Source organism: Perca flavescens, chromosome 8 (assembly GCF_004354835.1).
Source record: "Perca flavescens isolate YP-PL-M2 chromosome 8, PFLA_1.0, whole genome shotgun sequence".
In the NCBI taxonomy this organism is placed as follows: domain Eukaryota; kingdom Metazoa; phylum Chordata; class Actinopteri; order Perciformes; family Percidae; genus Perca; species Perca flavescens.
In genome coordinates this window covers 13,726,305-13,747,288 of record NC_041338.1, presented here as the reverse complement: position 1 = coordinate 13,747,288, position 20,984 = coordinate 13,726,305, and the positions used below count along the sequence as shown (strand labels likewise).

At 44.9% G+C, this 20,984-nt stretch overlaps 1 protein-coding gene across 3 annotated transcripts in view; it reads left to right on the top strand.

Annotated features, from left to right (window-relative positions):
- dusp8a (dual specificity phosphatase 8a) overlaps window positions 1-13,453 on the top strand; it is a 48,120-nt gene extending 34,667 nt beyond the window's left edge. For 2 of the 3 annotated variants that reach the window (XM_028585576.1, XM_028585577.1), the window contains exons 4-7: window positions 8,546-8,712; window positions 8,824-8,983; window positions 9,241-9,364; window positions 9,758-13,453. In XM_028585576.1, coding sequence (XP_028441377.1) covers window positions 8,546-8,712; window positions 8,824-8,983; window positions 9,241-9,364; window positions 9,758-10,985 — 1,679 coding nt within the window. In that variant the 3' untranslated portion in view covers window positions 10,986-13,453. Of the gene's footprint in view, window positions 1-2,327; window positions 3,164-8,545; window positions 8,713-8,823; window positions 8,984-9,240; window positions 9,365-9,757 lie in introns of those variants that run through there. The other variant, XM_028585578.1, reaches the window with a different exon arrangement.
- The last annotated feature ends 7,531 nt before the right edge of the window (window positions 13,454-20,984 follow it).

Here is a 20,984-nt window from a genome sequence, read left to right as displayed (position 1 = left end):
ATGTGTTTTGGCTGGTCTCTGTGTAAACTGTGCGTTGTCCCAGTAACAAGTCCTCTACCATAAAAGCACGCTCTAAATCTAAGAGATGTCACTGGGGGGTGGGGGGTGTTTGGAGTGACCGTCCTACCTATTTCTGTCGCAGCAGGGCACACATGTGCAGTCAATAAAGAAGGCCTGGCTGTCATTTATAGCATCTTGGCTGTAATCCTCTAATTAACACGCCTACTATTCTGAGCCTTGTTACCCTGCTGAGGACTGGAGGAGGAGAGGGGTGTAACGAGAGTGAGGGCACGGTGTTTGCTTTAGGATTTCAAAAGACTTGGACTATTAAAACACCAGTGGCTACTTTGTTTTGTTGCTGTTGGCTTCCACTGCTGTTGGGTTTGCAGGTGTTAGGAAGTTGTGTGTTTTTAAAGCTGGTTTTATGGCTTCGAGCCACACAGACAGAAAAACCAAACCGGGTAGATGATCTGTGTTTTTGAAGTGTAGCGACCTTAGGTGACCACCTGCTCCAACCAGCTGTGTGCGTGTGCATGTGTGTGTGTGTGCAAACTTCCCAACTCCAGAAAATAAAGGGTTTTAATTACAATAAAAGTTCAATTACGTGCTAGCTGTGTTTGTCAGGTTGCGTGTTTTTAAATGAGCGTGTATTATATGACAGAAAGAGTTGATTTTATTCCACAGGCCTATTCAGATGTATATAGCTCTCATCTCCGGATCCTTCTCCTCCCTGTGAATGATGAATGTGTGTGTGTGTGTGTGTGTGTGTGTGTGTGTGTGTGTGTGTGTGTGTGTGTGTGTGTGTGTGTGTGTAATCCCCCACGTTTGTTCTTGGTTTGACATCCTCCCAAAACCAATGTCTGCATTTTTTACCAATCTCATCAACACCGAGTGACCCGCAGTTAAACAGACGGTGACATAAGGCTGTTCTCACCCGTGTGTGATCATTCAGGGGTTTTCAGGGATGAGATGAGGTCAGTCAGTGAGCATGCAGCTGGCCCCTTTACTAGACTACTTGTACAATCTTATTTGCCTTTTTTTTTTTTTTTTTTTTGGAGCGTGGCTCACTGTGGCGATGACCGAATGTACTTGAAGCCCATCTGACCTATTTTGAATGTAATCAGTGTAGCGTGATGTCTCAACCTGAGACTGATCGACGGTCAGACAGGTGCTGTTTTAAAAAAAATCTATGCTATTTATTACCAGTAAGAAGTTAAATGACTTAAAATGTTAAATTGATCAGCTATACATACCTATGTTAACATTTTGGGGCTTAAGAATGTATTTAAAATAGCTGTATTAGCATCATAATTAGTTAGCATTCAGTTTCCTCCAGCGGTTATGTTAAGTCCTGTGCTGCATGTAGGCCACAAGTCTAGCTATGGAGCTGGACTTGTGGCCTACATGTTTGTCATTCCATAGTAAAGTACCAGAAGTCTGTGGCCTGTCAAATGGGATGGTGGCTGCCGACCACGAGCTTGTTTGGTCTTCTCATCCCCTCTAGTCTTCCCTTCCTGTTTGGTCTGCTTTCTTTTCTTTTTTTTCCTACTCCTCCTTTCTCTATAGCTTCATTTTCTCCCTCTCTCCTTTCCTCCTCGAACAGGAGAGCAGTGTCCAAAGACAGGCGCGTTAGACATGAACCAGCGCAGGAAACGTGGTGGAGTCGCACACATTCCCTCACCTTCAGAGACAAATCAGTTTTCAACACACTGACACTCGTAATCCCCCTCGGCAGCAAACGTAATGGGCTTCGAAGCTACAGTACATTTAAGGCAGTCAACCAAATGTAGGCATTCCAGTGCTTTATTAAAGGTGTATAATCTTGTTCAGTATTTATTATAAATTAAATGTGAATACAGGGCATTTCAAACACATGAATCTGTCATGTTTTTATTTATTATTGCTTTGACATTTTCACAGAAACCCTAGCAAACTTGCAAATATCATCTTAAGAAGCACATTGCCGTGCACATCAACACAAGAATTTCCCTTTCCTCCCTGTAATCAACAGCACATAGTGCTGTAGCAGTGTGTATGTATCAGCCGTATAGCTGAGCCTCCTTCCTGCTCCGCAGCTAGGCCCCTGAGGTGGCCGCATATTTGTTGGGTGAGTAAGGAATGTGGTTACATGCCTTAGACATTAGCTATGACAGAGCGCTGGCTCCACAAGAGAGGGAGGGTGCAAGGGAGGTAGCAGCGGAGGAGGAGGAGGAGGAGGAAGAGGAGGAGGAGGAGGAGGAGGAGGAGGAGGAGGAGGAGGTAGGGAGAGAGGGAGGGAGGATAGAGTCTGAGCTCACGGCAAGTGAGCTCATTCCCCTCCACAGCTCGAGGAGAGAGTGCAGCTCCGTCATCCTATTTGCAGAGAGAGAGAGAGAGAGAGAGAGAGAGAAGGAGGGAGGGAGAGGGAGGAGTGTAAGCTAGTGACTGAGCGAATGAGAGACGGGGATAGTGGAGCAGCACAACAATAGTGGGCTGCTCTTGTGGCTGTGGACTCACAGAGACAGAGGGAGCGCTCAGAGGGACACACAGGCGCTCTGTAAACCAGCTGCAGGCTCATTGCAGCTGGCTTATACGTCCAGGCAATACAGACTACTCACTTTTGTTTTGTTTTTTCCTTTTGGTCTCTGTGTGGCAACTATTCTTCACCAAACCACTGACTTACTGAATTTTGACGCAGGAGCATTTTAGGAATTTGTGTGGTCATTGCATTTTGCCCATACTGTAGGTGAACTTGAGGAGCATGTCCACATACAACTTGGACTAGTTTTTGTCTGTGCTGGGTCTGATCTCTGATGGTCACCGCCTGGACACTGGAACAGCTGACTTGACCAGAGTGGGCTTGAGCACCAGCAGGAGTTTTGTCTATGTGGGATTGTAACACTCCGACTGTGGGCTCATCTCAATCAGCCCTCTAGGGAGAACACTTCTGTTTGTTTGTTCTAACATTTTTTTGCGTGGCGAGGGCTTGCTCCAAGGAGGGGGTGAGGGGGAACCAGAACATTTCCATTTGTGTGTGCGTGTATGACACATAGTGTGTTCTGGGGGATGCCTCTGGATGTGGTGATTGCCCCAGCGGAGGACTGTTTTTGGCCGGACCTGCAGGACACGGACATGAGGCTGAAAATAAGGGTCCGCCGGATGAAGCAGGGGAGAGAGCTACGAGGTGTGTATCCACCTGGATTCAGATCAGAAAAAAAGTGATGTGTGTGTGTGTGTGTGTGTGTGTGTGTGGGTGTGTGTGTGTGTTTCGGTGCAAGTTAATAAGGGTATGAGAGTATCCCTCTCTGGTAAAAAAAAAAAAATACATGTTGAGGATGTATAGGCCTTTGTATACAGAGGTAACAGAGCTGTAATACATAGTGAACACGCAAAGAGCGAGGAGTAGGATTTAATGTAATGTAAACTCTGAAGTTTTTGGGGATTGTAAAATGCACCACTGTTGTAGAGAGTTGAAGGTGTGTACAGCATGAGAGGAAAGCCACTGATAACAGTGTGTGCACTGCAGATGAGTACAAAGACACAGTGGGCTCTCAGATATTGATGTATTCCAGTCCAGGCTTGCTGAAAGCGAAAGATAGATGTGAATTGAATTTTAAGGACGTGTACTGGATCAATGCTACAACAAGCTGAAAGAATACATCGCAAAACGCCCGCTAATTGTTTTCTCACCTTTTTTGTTTGCGCAGTTAATGTGTTTAGAGAGACAGAATAGGAAGACAGAGGATTAAGGGGATGACGTTATGAAGACGAGAAGCGAGAAGAGGAAAGGGAGCAGAGAAAAAGGACTCGTGTGTGTGGGGGGGCGGGGGAAGAAAGAGAGCTGTGACCCGCGGTATGACATAGTGCTCATGCTCTCTCAGCCTGTGGTCATTGAGATGTAAAACTATCACAAAAGCCTCTTTCTCTTTCCCTTTCTTCTCCTCTGCTCTTGGCTTTCCTCTCTCTCCTGCTCCCTCTCCCTCTGCAGAATGGTGTCTTGTGGAGATTATGTTATCAATACGTGTGCAGTGTGCACTGCAGGTGTTTAACATAACACCTTTCACACAGAGCGATGAGGCAATGCAGAGCTGAGGTGCTGTGAAACAAAAATCATTTTTTATATACCAGCACACTTGCACGCATATTGCAGAAAATAGTAGTCAAGCCATTAAAAAATGCTGGTTGGATCCTTTGCTTCATAAACGTATGAGAATATGGGTGTAAAGTTTGTATGCAAATGTAGACGCTATGTGCATATCAGAAAGCTGATTCAAAGCAGTTAGCACAGCAGCCGTCCACACCTGCCACACTTCACACTGTTTGTTGTGTGGTGGTTCTTTGTGTGCACATGTGCATGTACAGTCCATCTCAGTCAGGTTTGCAGCCGAAGTGTTAAACTAGTCAGCTCAGAGAAAAAAAACAAATCACACATTTGCCATCAGCAGGTAATAAATAGAATTGTGTCTGTCACGTGTTATTTTGAGGCACTTTAACATGCCTCTGTGGAAATAGACTTGTGAATTCAGGCTAAATTACAGGATGGTTTATGTTCCTGTATTGCGATATAGCACAGTACTGCTGAAACAGCAGCTGATCAAAGTGACATACACCCGCTATCTGGATAAACAGCGTAACCATGTTTGCAATGATGTCATGTTGGGGGGGGGGGGGTGGTCACATTGAGATGCTAATGTCCCTTCATAGTGGAGAGGACAGCTGGAGGGGCACAGAGGATGGCGTCATGTCTCCCCCCGATATGAACCACAGAGGAGAGCGATGGAGGGAGGGACAGAGGGATGTGGGGAGACTCATTCTGGCAGATTAATGACCCCAGGCTGCGGAGTGTGTGTGTGTGTGTGTGTGTGTGTGTAACAGACAAGTTAAAGAGGGCAACAGAAAGCTACACAGAGACACACACACACACACACACACACACACACACACACACAGGCGACAGGGAGGGGGTGAGCTTGTATTGACGAGGCAGTCAATTGTACCAACAGCAGTGATGTAACAGCAGAGCTCCCATTAACCATAACAGCCAAGCTGGTGTTGTGTGTCTCTGTTCGTCCGGTCAATATCTCCGGGATTCCGCTTCCATTCGTCTTTCAGCTTTCTGCATCGATCTGCAGCACGGACCCCCAAAAGCTCAGAATTTGATCCAAATAGCTTCTACCGAACACGCGTCTGTGAGATAATAACCTGCACTCCTGAAGTGAAATGGGAATATTTAGTTGTAGGAAATGCGTGATGACGAGGGGGGAACCAGTGAACAAAAGAGGCCTGAGTTCCTGAGTTCTCGGCTCTGACAGGGCATAAGAGGAAAATAAGCAGTTTCATAAGTGATGAAGTGGGCAGAGGAAAACGGAAAAAGGAAGTCACCGCTGGCTAGCACTGCCAATGGCGACACAGTGCCCTCTTTCCCGGTTGTGTGATTTTTTTTTTTTTTTTCTCTCTCTTGTGTCTTCAAAATTGGGTTAGTCACATCCTGTCCAAGTACATTTTCCAGAAGTACGTGATACATGACATAACGCTGTAAAAAAAAAAAAAAAACGTGATCTGGAAGCCCAATGATAACTGTTTGAATAGTATTTCTGTGTGGCACAAGATCATTACTTCAGCATGTGACTGAAAATGTCAGCAGCCAAAAATTCTGTTCAGCAGAAAACGTGTTTCTGTTCATTTTCTACTGAGAACGGTCGGGGAAGGATACAACCTTACCCTAGGACGAAGGAAACTCAGGAGTTAGCCTGACTTGTGCAGCCAGTTAGCTGTACAGTATCTCTTGAGTTTAACGTAGCAAGTCTCTGCTGATTATCATGCTGCGCTTGAAGGTGAACTCATCTCTCCCAGTTGACTTTCTGATGTCATCTCCACAGACAGCTGGGCTGGTGTGTGTGTGTGTGTCACGGGGTATTTTCAGTGACCTCAGCATGAGTGTACAATGTGTTTGTGTGTGTGTGCTTTGCATGCTTAGATTGGAATGGACGGATGTGTCATCGTTGTCTTTTGGAGAATGTGAGTCCATGTCTCTGGGTTTTTTGGTGCTCGCTGTGTGTGTGTGTGTGTGTGTGTGTGTGTGTGTGTGTGTGTGTGTGTGTGTGTGTGTGTGTGTGTGTTTAATTCCATCTTGACAGCACTCAGGGGGGGACACGTTGAGCCAACTGTCATTAACAGCACCTCCCTACCTCGCCATCATGGCAACCCTAAGTAGAGTGGGGTCAGGTGACGAGGAGACAATAACACGCTATCTCGTGTGACTAACACTTTTTGCGGCAACCGTGTAAAGCTTTGACTACAAGGAAGGTGTTTGTAATTGTGTTGACGTAACGTCACTGTAATGTCATAGCCCTTAAACAAGGCAGGCAGGCAGGCAGGCACACTCAGTCCTGCTCTCTTATCTCTGACTTCAGTCTCCCTTCATGCCAGTAACCCCCTAACTCACTCTCCCAGTCACACACAAGATCAAAGGGCGCGAATATTTTTAGAGTGTATCATTCATGTGTTCACTTCCCTTCACACACACACACACACACACACACTTTCTCTTCAGTGTTAAACGCACACAAACACTGTCTCCACTGTGAAACGTCCTGTCCTTCTAGCAACTCTCTAACAATGTCCTCGCTTAGAAAAGGAAATGGTTGCTGTGTGACGTGAGGCTTTTCCTGTTGATTTAACTGTCTCCAGGAACATACCACTTCCTCACACTGATACAATATATATATATATATATATATATATATATATATATGCCTGTGGTGGGGGGCTATGCAACACCATTTATTTTCTTTGCGTGTGTATGTGTATGTGTTTGCACAGGCTCCACAGCAGCAGCTTGGCAACAGAGAAACCAGGAAGAAACCCTTCAAAGAACTACCCTTCCTCCCTCTGTTTTATCAATTACTGACACTGTAGGGCCGCCCATAAGATCTCTAGAAAGAGGCTCGGGTGGAAATTGTACAGTGCCAGCACCATCTAAAGCCAAATTGTGAACTACAAATGGCTGTTTAGTCTACTCTAAAGAGCCCAAAAATGTTAGATTATACACACACGCTAGCACAGCAGCTATCAGCCTCACCTTCTTTGCATTATGCTTTCCTTCCTGTATCGTAGCTGATCATCTACAGTACATCTATGCATCTACCCCCACCCCATGTAGAGCGCTGATGTCATTGCTCCACCGGTTGCCATTAATAGCTGGAAAGACAGACAACCCTTCTTCACTTTGCTCTTAAAGGGACAGTGCACCCAGAATAGCTTTTAGGCTCTATTCCAGAGTCCGTAGCTGTTGTGTTGCGAAATGCCAAAGCTGCTATCCTCTGAACGATTTTTGCACAACCTGTGTGTGTGTGTGTGTGTGTGTGTGTGTGTGTGTGTGTGTGTGTGTGTGTGTGTGTGTGTGTGTGTGTGTGTGTGTGTGCGCGCTACATGAGTAGCACAGCTGGGTGTGTGTTACAACGGAAGGCAATGTCCTGCCTGCGCTGTGCTGTGTGTGCTACTTTAGAACAGTGATGTCATGTCTAACTCACTCTCACTCTGTGACTGTGTGTGTGTGTGTGTGTGTGTGTGTGTGTGTGTGTGTGTGTGTGTGTGTGTGTGTGTGTGTGTGTGTGTGTGCTACGTCCCAGATTGGGTCAGGCAGGGCTGAACCTAGATTAGGTTCTAATCTCCCTTCTGGGGCTCAGGGTTTCCTTGAAGCACTCCCCTCCCTTCCAACACTCTTCAGCGAGGTCATTACCGACTCACACACACACACACACACACACACCTCATCCCCACCTCCTCTCGTTGGCCCTCACCCTGTAGTTATACAACCGCAGTACTGCAGAGTAATGATGTGTGTGTGTGTGTGTGTGTGTGTGTGTGTGTGTGTGCGTGTGTGTGCGTGTGTGTGTGTGTTGTGTGTGTGTGGAGAATTACAGACAGTGAGAGTCAATATTGAGCATATGTTGACTGCAAGATCATGTCTTCTTGGAGAGAATCATCTTGTCAACCTGTGTGCATGTGCGTGTGCGTGTGCGTGTGCGTGTGCGCATGCGTGCATTTGTATGACCGTGCGTGTATGTGTGCGGCCGTGTGTGTGCTGTGCGGTCGTCAGGGGGGATGTTACTGGGCCTCTGTCCTGGCCCTGCACCTGTGGCCTCTCTCATTCCCCCAGCCTGACGCAATGCACTGCTACAGGACATGAGCTCATGCAGGAAACAGAGCACACACACACACACACACACACACACACACACACACACACACACACACACATATGCCAAAAGTGGAGCCGCCTGCCTCTTAAAGGGCCAGACACACACATTCCTTGCTGCCCAGCAGTTAACCTAACTCGCACACAGAAGCTCAGAGAAACTCTTTTTTTTGCTCATGTTGCACTAAGCCCAGACATTGTAGCCCAGATTCACCTCTGAAAGCCTACAGAATGTCTGTTTGCTCTGCTAATAGTGGCGCATTGTTCTTAGGAGTCTTTGCAGAGTTCCCAGTGTGTTGTGTGACTGCTCTGTGGAGAATCATTAATGTTCCTAACCCCTTCTCTCCTTCTCTTCTTTCTCTGCAGGAGGTTTTGCTGCTTTTACCTCCTGTTTCCCCGGCCTGTGTGAAGGGAAGCCTGCCACTTCTCTACCTATGAGCTTGTCCCAGCCCTGCCTGCCTGTGGCTAATGTAGGGCCCACTCGCATCCTGCCACACCTCTACCTGGGCTCACAGAAGGACGTCCTCAACAAGGTGGAGTTTCTTTGCATCTTTTCACTCATTTTATTGGAAGAGAACTTGACTTGTTATTGTTACCTAGCAACAAAACATGACCGTGAAGTCATTGTATCTTTATCTCTGCAGGATCTGATGGCTCAGAATGGTATCACCTATGTGCTGAATGCCAGCAACACCTGCCCCAAGCCAGACTTTATCAGCGAGAGCCACTTCATGCGCATCCCAGTCAATGACAACTACTGCGAGAAATTGCTTCCCTGGCTGGACAAAACTAATGAATTCATAGGTAAGAGGAGGGAAAATGTAATAAAACAATCACGTGTTTGGATTGAGGCTGAAGATTAGCACAGGCAGTGAATTCATTTCAAGTTATGTGTTGACAAATGCCATGATATTCAATACAACATAGGTCAGGTATAGCACATCCGTTCAGGTGCCCCCCCACCCCTTACAATTCCAGTTGGCTTTCAATAGACGCTGATTGTCCCCAGACACTTTGGTCTAAACACGTGTATTCATACCTGTTCGTTTTCACCCCGACAGACAAAGCTAAGGTGTCGAACTGCAGAGTCATTGTGCACTGCCTGGCTGGAATCTCGCGTTCAGCAACCATCGCCATTGCATACATCATGAAGACAATGGGCTTGTCATCAGATGATGCCTACAGGTACGCTTGCTCCTCCCACCCACCACCAACTGAGCTAAGGTGTCAGCCCCAGTAAAAAGGCAACTCACTGTTGAAAGTAATGCTAGACGATGAGAAATAATAATAAAAAAATGTTAGATGCCTGCCAGGAAACAGTGCGGACAAAAAGCTTTGCTTTGCCTTGTCTGGACATGGCACAGGATTATGTGTTGTGCATCAGTCAAACTGTTCACACCCTACGCCTATAGTTCATCTGGGGTCATTCTGACCCCTCAGTATGTGTTATGAATTGAAAACAGACATGATTTACTCTCAGACCTTGGCCACGGATAGTGCTTCAAGAGTGGCCTTGTTAAAACTGTTTTCCTGTGACTAATATTTTTCTTTCTTTTTTTTTCTTCTCTTTCTTAACAGGTTTGTAAAGGACCGAAGGCCGTCCATATCCCCCAACTTCAACTTCCTGGGTCAGCTTCTGGAGTTTGAGAAGGGTCTGCGATTACTGCAAGCTTTAACTTCGACCACCGACGACAAGATCTCTGATAACAACACTAAGCAAAGCTCGGAGGTTAACGGGGGTTTCGAGATGAACGGTCACCACAGCAACTACGACTCATCGGTGGCAGACCAACACATCCCACCGGAACCCAAGGTGCCATCACCCACCTCCCTTCAGCAAGGCTTCAACGGCCTACACCTCTCCGCGGAGAGAATCATGGACACTAACCGGCTTAAACGCTCCTTCTCCCTGGACATTAAGTCGGTCTACTCTCCCAACAGTACCCCCTGCCCCAGCCTGGCACCCACCCACTCTGAAGACGTCCCCAAGCTGTGCAAGCTTGACAGCCCAGGAACAGGCACCTCCAATGGTGTCTGCTCCCAGTCTCCCGTCCTAGACAGCCCCAGCTCCGCCGATTCACCGTTTCCCTCACCGGGCTGCGGGGGCAGCATTGGAGGTTTGGGTCCAGTCCATCGGTCTGGTTCTTCCTCATCCAGACCCAGGAGAAAACCCAAGCATTGCTCCGGCAGTTCCCCGGTCCACTCCCAACCACACCAACCTCCACTGTCCCTCAGCTTGTCGCTGGACCACAACAGCCCCAGCGTGGACGAGAACCTAAAGGGCTCCCTGCTCCTGTCACTACCCTCCCTTCCCACCTTGGGGTCTGGGGCCATGTGGACCAAACACAGAGACACTGTCCAGGCCACCACTCCCGTCACGCCAGTCACCCCCACCACAGATGCTCCCTGGCACTTTGGGGCGGTGGAGGGCGGTGAGAGAGAGATGGAGCTGGGAGGAGGAGGGGACGGAGGAGGAGAGGAGTCGTCTGTAAGGTTCGGGAGCAGCTCGGCGTATATGGCGTTTGGGTGCAGCGAAGGCGTGCGGTTACGAGACAAATCCCAGAGGGAGAAGCCCTCATCACCACAGACCCAGAGAGACCACCGGGACTCTCCGTCGTCGACCACAGTGACCCTGTCCAACAGCGCAAACAACGGCGGGCCTGCGTCAGAGAAGCAGTTCAAGCGGCGCAGCTGTCAGATGGAGTTCGAGGAGGGCATCTCCGAGACGCGATCCAGAGAAGAACTGGGGAAGATCGGGAAGCAGTCCAGCTTCTCTGGGAGCATGGAGATCATCGAGGTGTCCTGACAGATAATGAACATGATCGGGGCTGTCCCTTGGGGGCACAAATGGACCTGGTCGGAGGGAGTGCAAAAGGAAGGACATACGACGGGGAGCAGAAGAGGCTTATTTTGTGCTCCCCTCACAGACAGTGTTAAAGACTCCACCTGAGAGAAGGACAACCAGATACACAAGCAGAGAGTTCATGTGAAAAAGGTTAGCAAGCAAACTAGCGTTCACACGTGAGACAGAGCCTGTGATGTGATCCTTAGCCATCCTGAACTCTCGTACAAATCTGAATAAAAGTCTGGGGGAGGGTGGGGTTAAGGGGGTGACTATAGGTACTGAAACTCTTAATTTTTCTGAGCTCTGTGAGAGATAAAAAAGAAACGACCCAGGACAAGTGTCATGTTGCATCCCTACTATATAGAATATCCCTATTTTGACAGAGTTTGGACACAAATTGCTCGCCTGCCGGTCAAATGTAGTGTACTTCAGTGGGTGTATAGCTTGTGATTTGAACCAAGTCCCATGTTTCCTCCCAAATCTTCACCCCAGTGTCCGAAAGCCTCAGAACCTTGCACGGCTACGTCCACCCCCTCCCTCTTCCCAGTGGCTCTGCCTGCTACAGACTCTGCATAGCAACATCAAAAACAATTTAAAAGAAACAAACTCCTTAACAGCACCGTCTCATCACATCACACAGCACAAGGGAGAGAGATCCCAAGGACTTCATCTAACGGCGGTACTGTATCCAAACAATGAAGGATCCCCAGCATTTTGTTGCTGAAAAGACTTTTAAAGACTCTTAGCGCAAGGCAGTGTTCCCACCCCCCCACCTTAAAGCACAGTGTGTCTTTCCTGACTTTGGCTCCCTTGTTTTCAGTGTTAACAGCGTGATGGGACTGAGGTTTCAGTATGGTGGCGAGGGTTCGCTTTAACGGCCCTTCAGCTCCTTTATAGACCCACAAATACTATATATACAATATGAATACATATAGCAATTTTAATGGACTTTTTTTGTTCAGTTATAGTTTTAATTTATTGTATTGGTTCATTCTGGTAATGAGAAATAATATAATGTTTTGTGGATTTATTTCTTTTTTCTTTTGTTGAATTATTATTATTATTATTATTATTATTTGCTGTATGGTATTTATGAGCACACACTCAAACAAATACACACATTCAACAAATTCAAGCAATATGTGCCGTTCCTTCTTTGGAGAGTGATGTATGACTTTGAAATGCACTTTTTTTCTGCTTTCTGGTAACCAAGTTAAGTTACCCCTCACACCCATGGCAACGAGATCATTTGGAAAGCAAGGTCTTAAGATTTGATAGTATAAATATAGAGCCACTGTTTCATATTTGGATGACGGCACAGACGTCCCACTGAAACAGGATAAGTGTGTATTCATGGATTTGTCACAATCAAGCGCTAACAGTTTTGACTGTGTGCAGAGGAAGACAAAGTAGCCCCACACATTGATCGCTCAGTAACAGTAAAGTAAAAAGTGTATGCAGCCGAATGCATACTCTTCAACCAGTTTGAGATTTCTAGACTTGCACCAGTGTCCTCTCTCTGAGCCAGCACCAGTTCGTCATCATCATAGCGCGTCCCACCAAAGCTGAAACCACACACACACACACACACACACATGCCCTTTACTGTATGCACTTACACTTCTTTTCACATATTCAAAGCTTAGGCCCTACACACACACACACCCTTTTGTTCATTCTCAGGGGATCTTTCAGTGAGCCAAGCCCCCGGCACTGGGTACAGGTACAGCTGCTGGTACATCAGCACAATGCATGTCCGTAAAGCTCCCTCGCTTTCTCCCCCTCTCTGTCCTTTTTTAAATTTTTTTTTTTTGGTCTTATTTCTTATTTTCCAAAGCTTTGATGAAAACAGCGTAACAAAACAGAATGAAAAGAAAGCGCAACTTCATATCTTGAGGTTGAACGAAATGAAAACGTTGCTCTCCTGGTGCGAGGTGGTTATTTATTCATAATGTAAAATGGGTTTTCTTTTTTTTTCTTTTGACCCTTGCTTAACTTTTCGCTTTGGTATTCTCTGACCTTTGACCCTGGGCTGCTGCAGCTACAGTAAGTTCAGCTAGATTCCTCTGTTCACCCGAGACTCAAGCAACCTCTCCTCTCCTCTCCCTCCTCCCTATATTTTTAAGAAATGTTGTTAGAATTATTTATGACATGTAACAAAAATGATGCAGGCTGTCCCATTTGCTAAAATTGTTGTTATCGAAATATTATATTATTATTATTATTATTATTATTATTATTATTATTATTATTATGTTGTTGTGTAAATAGCAACTCATCTAAGAACTCAGAACTTAGGTGAGTTTTTAAAAGAAAATCCTGATACCTTAGGCTGCTTGATGCAAAAATACCTCAGGTTCTATTGAAAGGCTTTTCCTTCCCCTGTACATGTTTTGTGAAGATGAGACAAAAATACAGACATGACAAAATACAAACTCTCTGCTTCTTCTTCTTCTTCTCCTTCTTCTTCTTCTTCTTCTTCTTCTTGTGTGCTTGTATGGGGGGCTAACCTGGGGCCCGGGAAGGGAATCCCACCAAACAGACAAACAACACGTTACGACATCCCGAGTCCTGGAGTCTTGCTATTGATTTTGTGTTTAACCAACTCCACTCTGACCACACAACACAGCTTCATTGATTGTTTTTTTTTTTTTTTTTTTTTTTTTTGTCAGACTGTCCCACAAGCTTTCTAACTGCTGATGGGATGGTGAATTATTTAATAGAGCAGATGCGTTCCAAATAACTTTCTGGAAAGGCAATCTAGCTGTATTAAGTTTACATCAAATTATTGCGTATAGTGTAATAAGTTTGAAAGACAATTCAATACAAATGTTAAGAGTAAAAAGTACCACAATGTAAAAAAAATGGTCTTACTTTAAGTTACAGTAAAGCCCTAACAATAATACTTTGTAGTAAAAGTGCAAAGGTATCATCAGCTAAATGTGCTCAAATATGAGGCTATACAACCAGGACAAGGTTAGCTTAGTTTAGCTTAAAAACTGGAACTGGGGGAAACAGCTAACCTAGCTCTATCATGTCCACCCAAAACTAACTCAATCTGCCTACTAGCACCTCTGCAGCTCAATAATTAAGACATTATATGTTGTCTGTTTATTCTGAACAAAAAACAAAGTGTACAAATTAAAAGTTGGATAGATCCTGTAGATATGAGATGGAGATTGAGAAAGCAAAGTAGCATATTAGCAAGAACAATGTTTCCCTAAGGCAGGCTACCTCAAATGTGCGTATGTGTGTGTGTGTGTGTGTGTGTGTGTGTGTGTGTGTGTGTGTGTGTGTGTGTGTGTGTGTGTGGCGTCCATCAGTGATACAGTCCCACAGTAGAGAGAGAGACAGAGAGAGATATATATATATATATATATATATATATATATATATATATATATATATATGTATGTGTCTTAAAAAGAGAAGAAGAAGTGACCTGTTAGCCACTCCTCTAACCCACGTCACCCTGATGTTCCATCTTCTCTCAGATTGACTCTATGGAGTGGAAGGGCGGCTACTGAGGGTGCAGTGTTTGCCATGATGTGATGTGTTTGAACAGTGCTTACCTCCAGGGGATGAGAGAATGAGGTGAGGTAGTTGTTTGTGTGTGTGTGTGTGTGTGTGTGTGTCTGTGTCTGTGTCTGTGTTGCATGTGTGAGAAAGAGAAAGACAAAGAGAGGGGTATTTGCACCCAGAGGACACAGAGTACACCGATTTTACGAAAAACGGCGTCCTCCTCCGCTGGATTTGGATGCAATTCATCGAGTGTCCTCAATGGGGGCTTGACTACAAAGGCAGTTTTGGTTTCATGATGTCATGGTGGAATTTCACCTCGTGCAATCAAACAACATCTCTCGGCAAACAAAGCAACCCTCCCAAAGCCCGACCGTTTGGTTTAATCTAGCCAGAACAACCAGCGTGTTGTTCTGGGACTGAGTGAGGTAAGGAGAAGCAGCAAAGAAGATGGAGCAAGTCCTTTCAACACACACACACACACACACACACACACACACACACACACACACACACACACACACAGCGTACATACAGATGCAAAACCAGATGGCCCTTGGCCTTTTTCAATGAGCACAATGCTGTCTTAATGAGCTTTTCACTGAATCCAATAGGAGACAGGCAGAGGTAATGACATCACCAGCATCTCCAGCTGAGTCCCTCTGCTCGTCCGTGTGTGTGTGTGTGTGTTAATTGTATTGCCATAATGGGAATTCCCCATCACAAGACCAGTGTGGTAATGGAGTAAATCCCACTTTCTTCTTCACTCTCATTCTCTCTAACTTGAGCGGCCTGCCCGGCATGTTGGTGTCTCTATATATCACCTGGATCATAACGGATAATCCTTTCACAATATGCTTCCTCTGTGTGTGATGTGTGTTTTCTTTTTTCAAGGTGCCCTCAGCTCGTATCATATGGATCTGCATCTCGGGTAACCTGCCCCGTCGACAGTCTCCCGTCCACTGTGCTGAGGTCTGCACTTCTATGCAGGTTTCTTGTTTCCAACGCACTGTAAACTCCTACCGTGGCCAGAAATAGCTTTCTGATGCAGTTTTGCATAGTTATCCCTTTTGTTTAGTTTTCATTCATATATTGAAGATAGAAAGAAGCACTTCTGTCAATGGAGCAATTGTTTTACACTCAGATGTTGCCGATGCCGAAATACACACACAGGATCCATAGACAGAGGTGTGAGAGCTCCAAGCAGTTGAGGGTTCGGTGCTTTGCTCAAGGGCACCATGGCAGTGCCCAGGAGTTGAATTGGCACCTCTCCAGCAGTCCACGATCCCTACTTAGGTCCGTGCGGGCCTTGAACTAGCCACCCTACGAACTGAACAAATATATGAGAAGGTTAAAGCCAGACAGTCAGCACGAAAGAATGCAAAATGTTTGTTTGTTGACAACATCTAGTTATATATATATATATATATACATATATATATATATATGTGTGTGTGTGTGTGTATATATGTGTTTCTATGCATGTATAAGAGATCTGCACATGTAAGTGTATGCACTTGTGTGTATGTGAATGTGTATGTGCACAAATACAGATGGGGGACAAAGGAAAACCCAAACAGTGAAGTATTTTTATTATTCATTAATGTGCTGATTATTTACTCGATCAATCACATGATCTATAAAATGATCGAAAATAATGAATATGTCCGTCACAATGTCCTAAAGCCCAAGGTAATGCCTTTAAATGTCATGCATCGTCTGACCAGCAGTCATCACGTTGGGAAGCTGGAACCGGAGAACGTGTGGTATTTTTGCAAGAAGAAAAAAAGAAATCCATCTATAAAATAGTTGCCAATTGTATTTTCTCAATGAACATTTCATTGTTTCTGCTCCAATCTGCATTCGGTAATTCAATTCAATTCAATTCAATTTTATTTATAGTATCAAATCATAACAAGAGTTATCTCAAGACACTTTCCAGATAGAGTAGGTCTAGACCACACTCTATAATTTACAAAGCCCCAACAATTCCAACAATTAGTTAGGCTCTCATTTAGTCGGGTTTTGTCACTTATCTGTATGTGTGCATGTTTGTATGAATGTACTGTTTGCTGCTTGTCCACCCAGTATGTGTGTATAGATGTGGCCGGCATTGTTTAAGTTTCTCCGTAACTGCATGTGTGTGTGTGTGTGTGTTTCTACATGGAAAATGCGTAATGTGTATATGCATTTGCGTGGATGTGAATGAATGGTCATGTTTAGCGCCAGTAAAGCTCATTTAAATTGAACGAAAAGTGTGACGCATTCGAGCGTGCACGAATGTTTGTTGCATGTGTGCGAGCATGCGTGTGAGTGAGTATCCTCCCTCTCACATCGTCTGATGGGTACCAGACGTATCCATGCTAAGGGGCTGCCTGGCGCCTGGTCCCAGGCCTTCTATATGGAAACAGTTAGGAACTGTTACGTCAGCAGGCTACGGCACTCTATCTCTGCTTTTCCACTCGCACACATGTGCACACACATCCAAAGTGCACTCACACATATTTTCACAGAACATGCCCACTCTCTCATCCTCTCTGTCTTCTCTCTGTGTTGCTCCCTTTTCGCACACTTTCATCTCAAACACATACTCATTACACACGCTCACTGCTCGAAAGTTGCGTCAGCACAGCATTCCACACTTTTCCACGCGTCACCAAGGATGAGTGACTCCAAACAGCATTTCTTGCCCCTTTTTTTTTTTTTTTTTTTTTTTCATGGAAAACTCTTGTCCTTATATAACCCTGTAGTCTGGCAGCCTGCTTGTCCTTCTCTTTCTCTCTGTCTGTCTCCCTCACTCTAACCTCTCTGTCATCCCTATCCATCTCTCACGCAAGCGGGCAAAAACTTGAGCCCTGTGGGCTGGAAGGCCGGGCAGCACAGTGGTAGTTCTCCTCTCCTCTGTGCCAGGCCAACAAGAGCTTTGGTACAAACATATGTGTCCAATATTATCTTCCTGCTGCTGCCCTTGTGCAGTTCATAAGCACAATTCATCAGTCTGTCTTCATTTCAACATGATTTACAACTCACCGCAGTGAAATGAGCTGAATAAATGAAGGCAGGCAGATCATTAGGGCAGCAGGGAAGTGCGTCTATATGTGTGTATGTGTGTATTTGTGAGGCCTGTGGTGAAGAGGAGGGCCTTGGCTGTCTCTGAGGCTCAGCAGGCCTCAGGTAATCCAACTTAATGCAGTTAGTGTTGTCATGGCCACCTGCGTATTACACACCGCAGCGTTACAGCGAGACAAGAGGGGGTGTCTAGACTGGCAAGTCACCGGAAAACAAAGAAAGGCTGCGAGGAGCACACTGTGCTGTCTGGAGCCTTTGATATGAAAACAGCCAAAGAAGTTATAGAAATTGTCAGGGATCCATCTGGTTGATTTGAGGAGGTTGAGGCATTGATGGAGTCTAAAGTGGCTTGATTTGTGCACACAGACACCAGAAAGTAGACAGCCATTCTGATTACTCAGGCGGGTGTTGTGTAACTGACTGCTGCCACCTACTGCTGGCTCCCAATCGAAGTCAGCAGGTTTTCGGTTTGTCCCCTGACAGGAAGGTGAGAGGCGATCAATACTTTTGTTCCGCGAGTCAAGCCAGTGGCAGATTGAATGTGCATCAGTCTGCCAGTCCTCGGGTTTCGCTTAGCTTCTGTTTTCAGCAACCAAACCAAATGAATGGACAAAGAGAAAAAGTACTGTATTTCCTCTCTGTGTGCTGTATGTAACATAAGGGCAGCCCCTCCTCACTGTCAGTGTGTGTGTGCGTGTGTGTGTGTGTGTGTGTGTGTGTGTGTGTTCAAAGTGCTGACTAAAGCAGCTGATGGTGCTGACATCTGACTCTGTCTTTCTAATGGTGGAACAAACTGCAACTCTCTCTCTCTCTCTCTCTCTCTCTCTCTTTTCTCTCTCTCTCCCAGCATCAGCCCCATCAGCACTCTCTGCCCTGGTCCAAACCCCATCAATGCGTCAACACACACACACACACACACACACACACACACACACACACACACACACACGCACGCACACACACACGCACACACACACTTTCTGCCACTGTAGTCGGCAACACACAGCATATCCCATGGCTCAGCGTCTGCACCTCCAAAAACCACATCCCGGACCACCACCGAAGAAGACGGCGCTTCAGGTCAATGTGGCACTGTTGACACAAGGTCAGACGCTGCCTCACCTCTCTGAGTGATCAGGACCGGTATGAAAACTAGACTCATTACACTCAAGTCAAGTCATTTTTATTTGTATAGCACATTTAAACGAACAACAGTTGACCCAAAGTGATTTACAGGTAAAACAGTGAAGGCAGAAACAATATGCCTTAAAAATACATAATCGTATGTGCGAGGTACCATGAATATAATTAGGCAAAGAAAGAATTAATAATGTAACATAGAATAAAACAACAAAGGAACAACGTTTGTATAAAAAAAACAACCTATATAGGAATCAAAGGGAGTTAAAAGCAAGAGAGTAAAAATGCGTCTTCAGATTTGATTTAAAACTAGCAATTGCATTACATGATTTGATATGGGGTGGGAGGGAATTCCAGAGTTTGGGGGCTACTACAGAGAAGGCTCGGTCCCCTCTGGTTTTTTAGGCGTGTCCGGGGGATGACGAGGAGTTGTTGGGTTGTGGCCCTGAGTGCCCTGGTGGCAGAGTAAGTAGACAGGAGGGGCTTGACCATGGAGTGCTTTAAAAACAAAAAGTAAAACTTTAAAATCGATTCTGAATTTCACTGGCAACCAATGAAGCTAAAGCTAAAGCGGGAGTTATGTGGTCATACGTTTTGGTGCCAGTGAGGAGTCTAGCAACAGCATTCTGGACTAATTGGAGTCTGTTCAAATTATGTTGTGTTAGGCCAGTGTATAGTGAGTTAAAGTAATCTAGGCGTGAGGTAATAAAGGCATGAGTGATTGTCTTTCGAGATCGTTCTTAGTTAACAAGTATTTCAGCTTTGCTACTGTTCTAAGTTGGTAAAAACTACTTTTAACAACTTGTTTATCAAAATTAAGAGAGTCATTAAATTTACAGTGCGAGGTCAGAAACCTCGCACTGTAAATTTAATGACCAAGGGCCAAGGGCATTACTCAGGTTTTTTGTATAGGTGGGGGATCCAAATAAAATCATCTCAGTTGTCTTCATTCTTCGTCATTTAACTAGAGATTTGGCTTTGACACGTGTAAGTGTTAGTTTTCCCTCAGGTGGCAAACGGTACAACCAGACCAACCCAGGTACCATAACTGCCTAACCTTTGTCAGGGGTTCTGGTCCTCTGGGAAAGCCTGGCAGTCTTGTTAATACTTTCCTTTTCTTACTGACTTAAATTAAAGGTCATCTTTTTCTGGCATTAACCATGACGGTATTCCCGAATGAATCTATAATGTAGAGCCTTGTTTGTGTATACTTTAAACAGCATATCGTAATTGTCCGCAGATCTTTAGCTTTAGATGATCAGGGGTACGTACAACTTTTCTTCTTATAACATACCTGCGGTAAAAAAAAAAGAAAGAAAATTCTCTCTTATCATCTTATGCTAATGAAACTTGACAGGGACAAACCTCAATGATTTTTGTAATATGGTGGTTAATTTTGTCCAATTTGATAACATTTCCATTAAAATTCTTTAAATTAATTGTATATTTATTTAAACACTATTAAAACACACCTTTGTCATTTTCGTCTATTAAACTTATAATGATATATGAAAAAAAAAGATATGGACAATAACAAAAACAACAATGTTTTTTTTTTTACATGGGACATATATAATAATAGGATAATAATGATAAAATGATCAAATAAGCCTCTTTAAAGTACCAGCAAAGTGTGTTAGGAATATATATATATACAATGAGGAAAATAAGTATTTGAACACCCTGCTATTTTGCAAGTTCTCCCACTTGGAAATCATGGAGGGGTCTGAAATTGTCATCGTATGTGCATGTCCTCTGTGAGAGAGATAATCTAAAAAAAAAAAAATCTAGAAATCACAATATATGATTTTTTAACTATTTATTTGTATGATACAGCTGCAAATAAGTATTTGAACACCTGAGAAAATCAATGTTAATATTTGGTACAGTAGCCTTTGTTTGCAAGTACAGAGGTCAAACGTTTCCTGTAGTTTTTCACCAGGTTTGCACACACTGCAGGAGGGATTTTGGCCCACTCCTCCACACAGATCTTCTCTAGATCAGTCAGGTTTCTGGGCTGTCTCTGAGAAACACGGAGTTTGAGCTCCCTCCAAAGATTCTCTATTGGGTTTAGGTCTGGAGACTGGCTAGGCCACGCCAGAACCTTGATATGCTTCTTACAGAGCCACTCCTTGGTTATCCTGGCTGTGTGCTTCGGGTCATTGTCATGTTGGAAGACCCAGCCTCGACCCATCTTCAATGCTCTAACTGAGGGAAGGAGGTTGTTCCCCA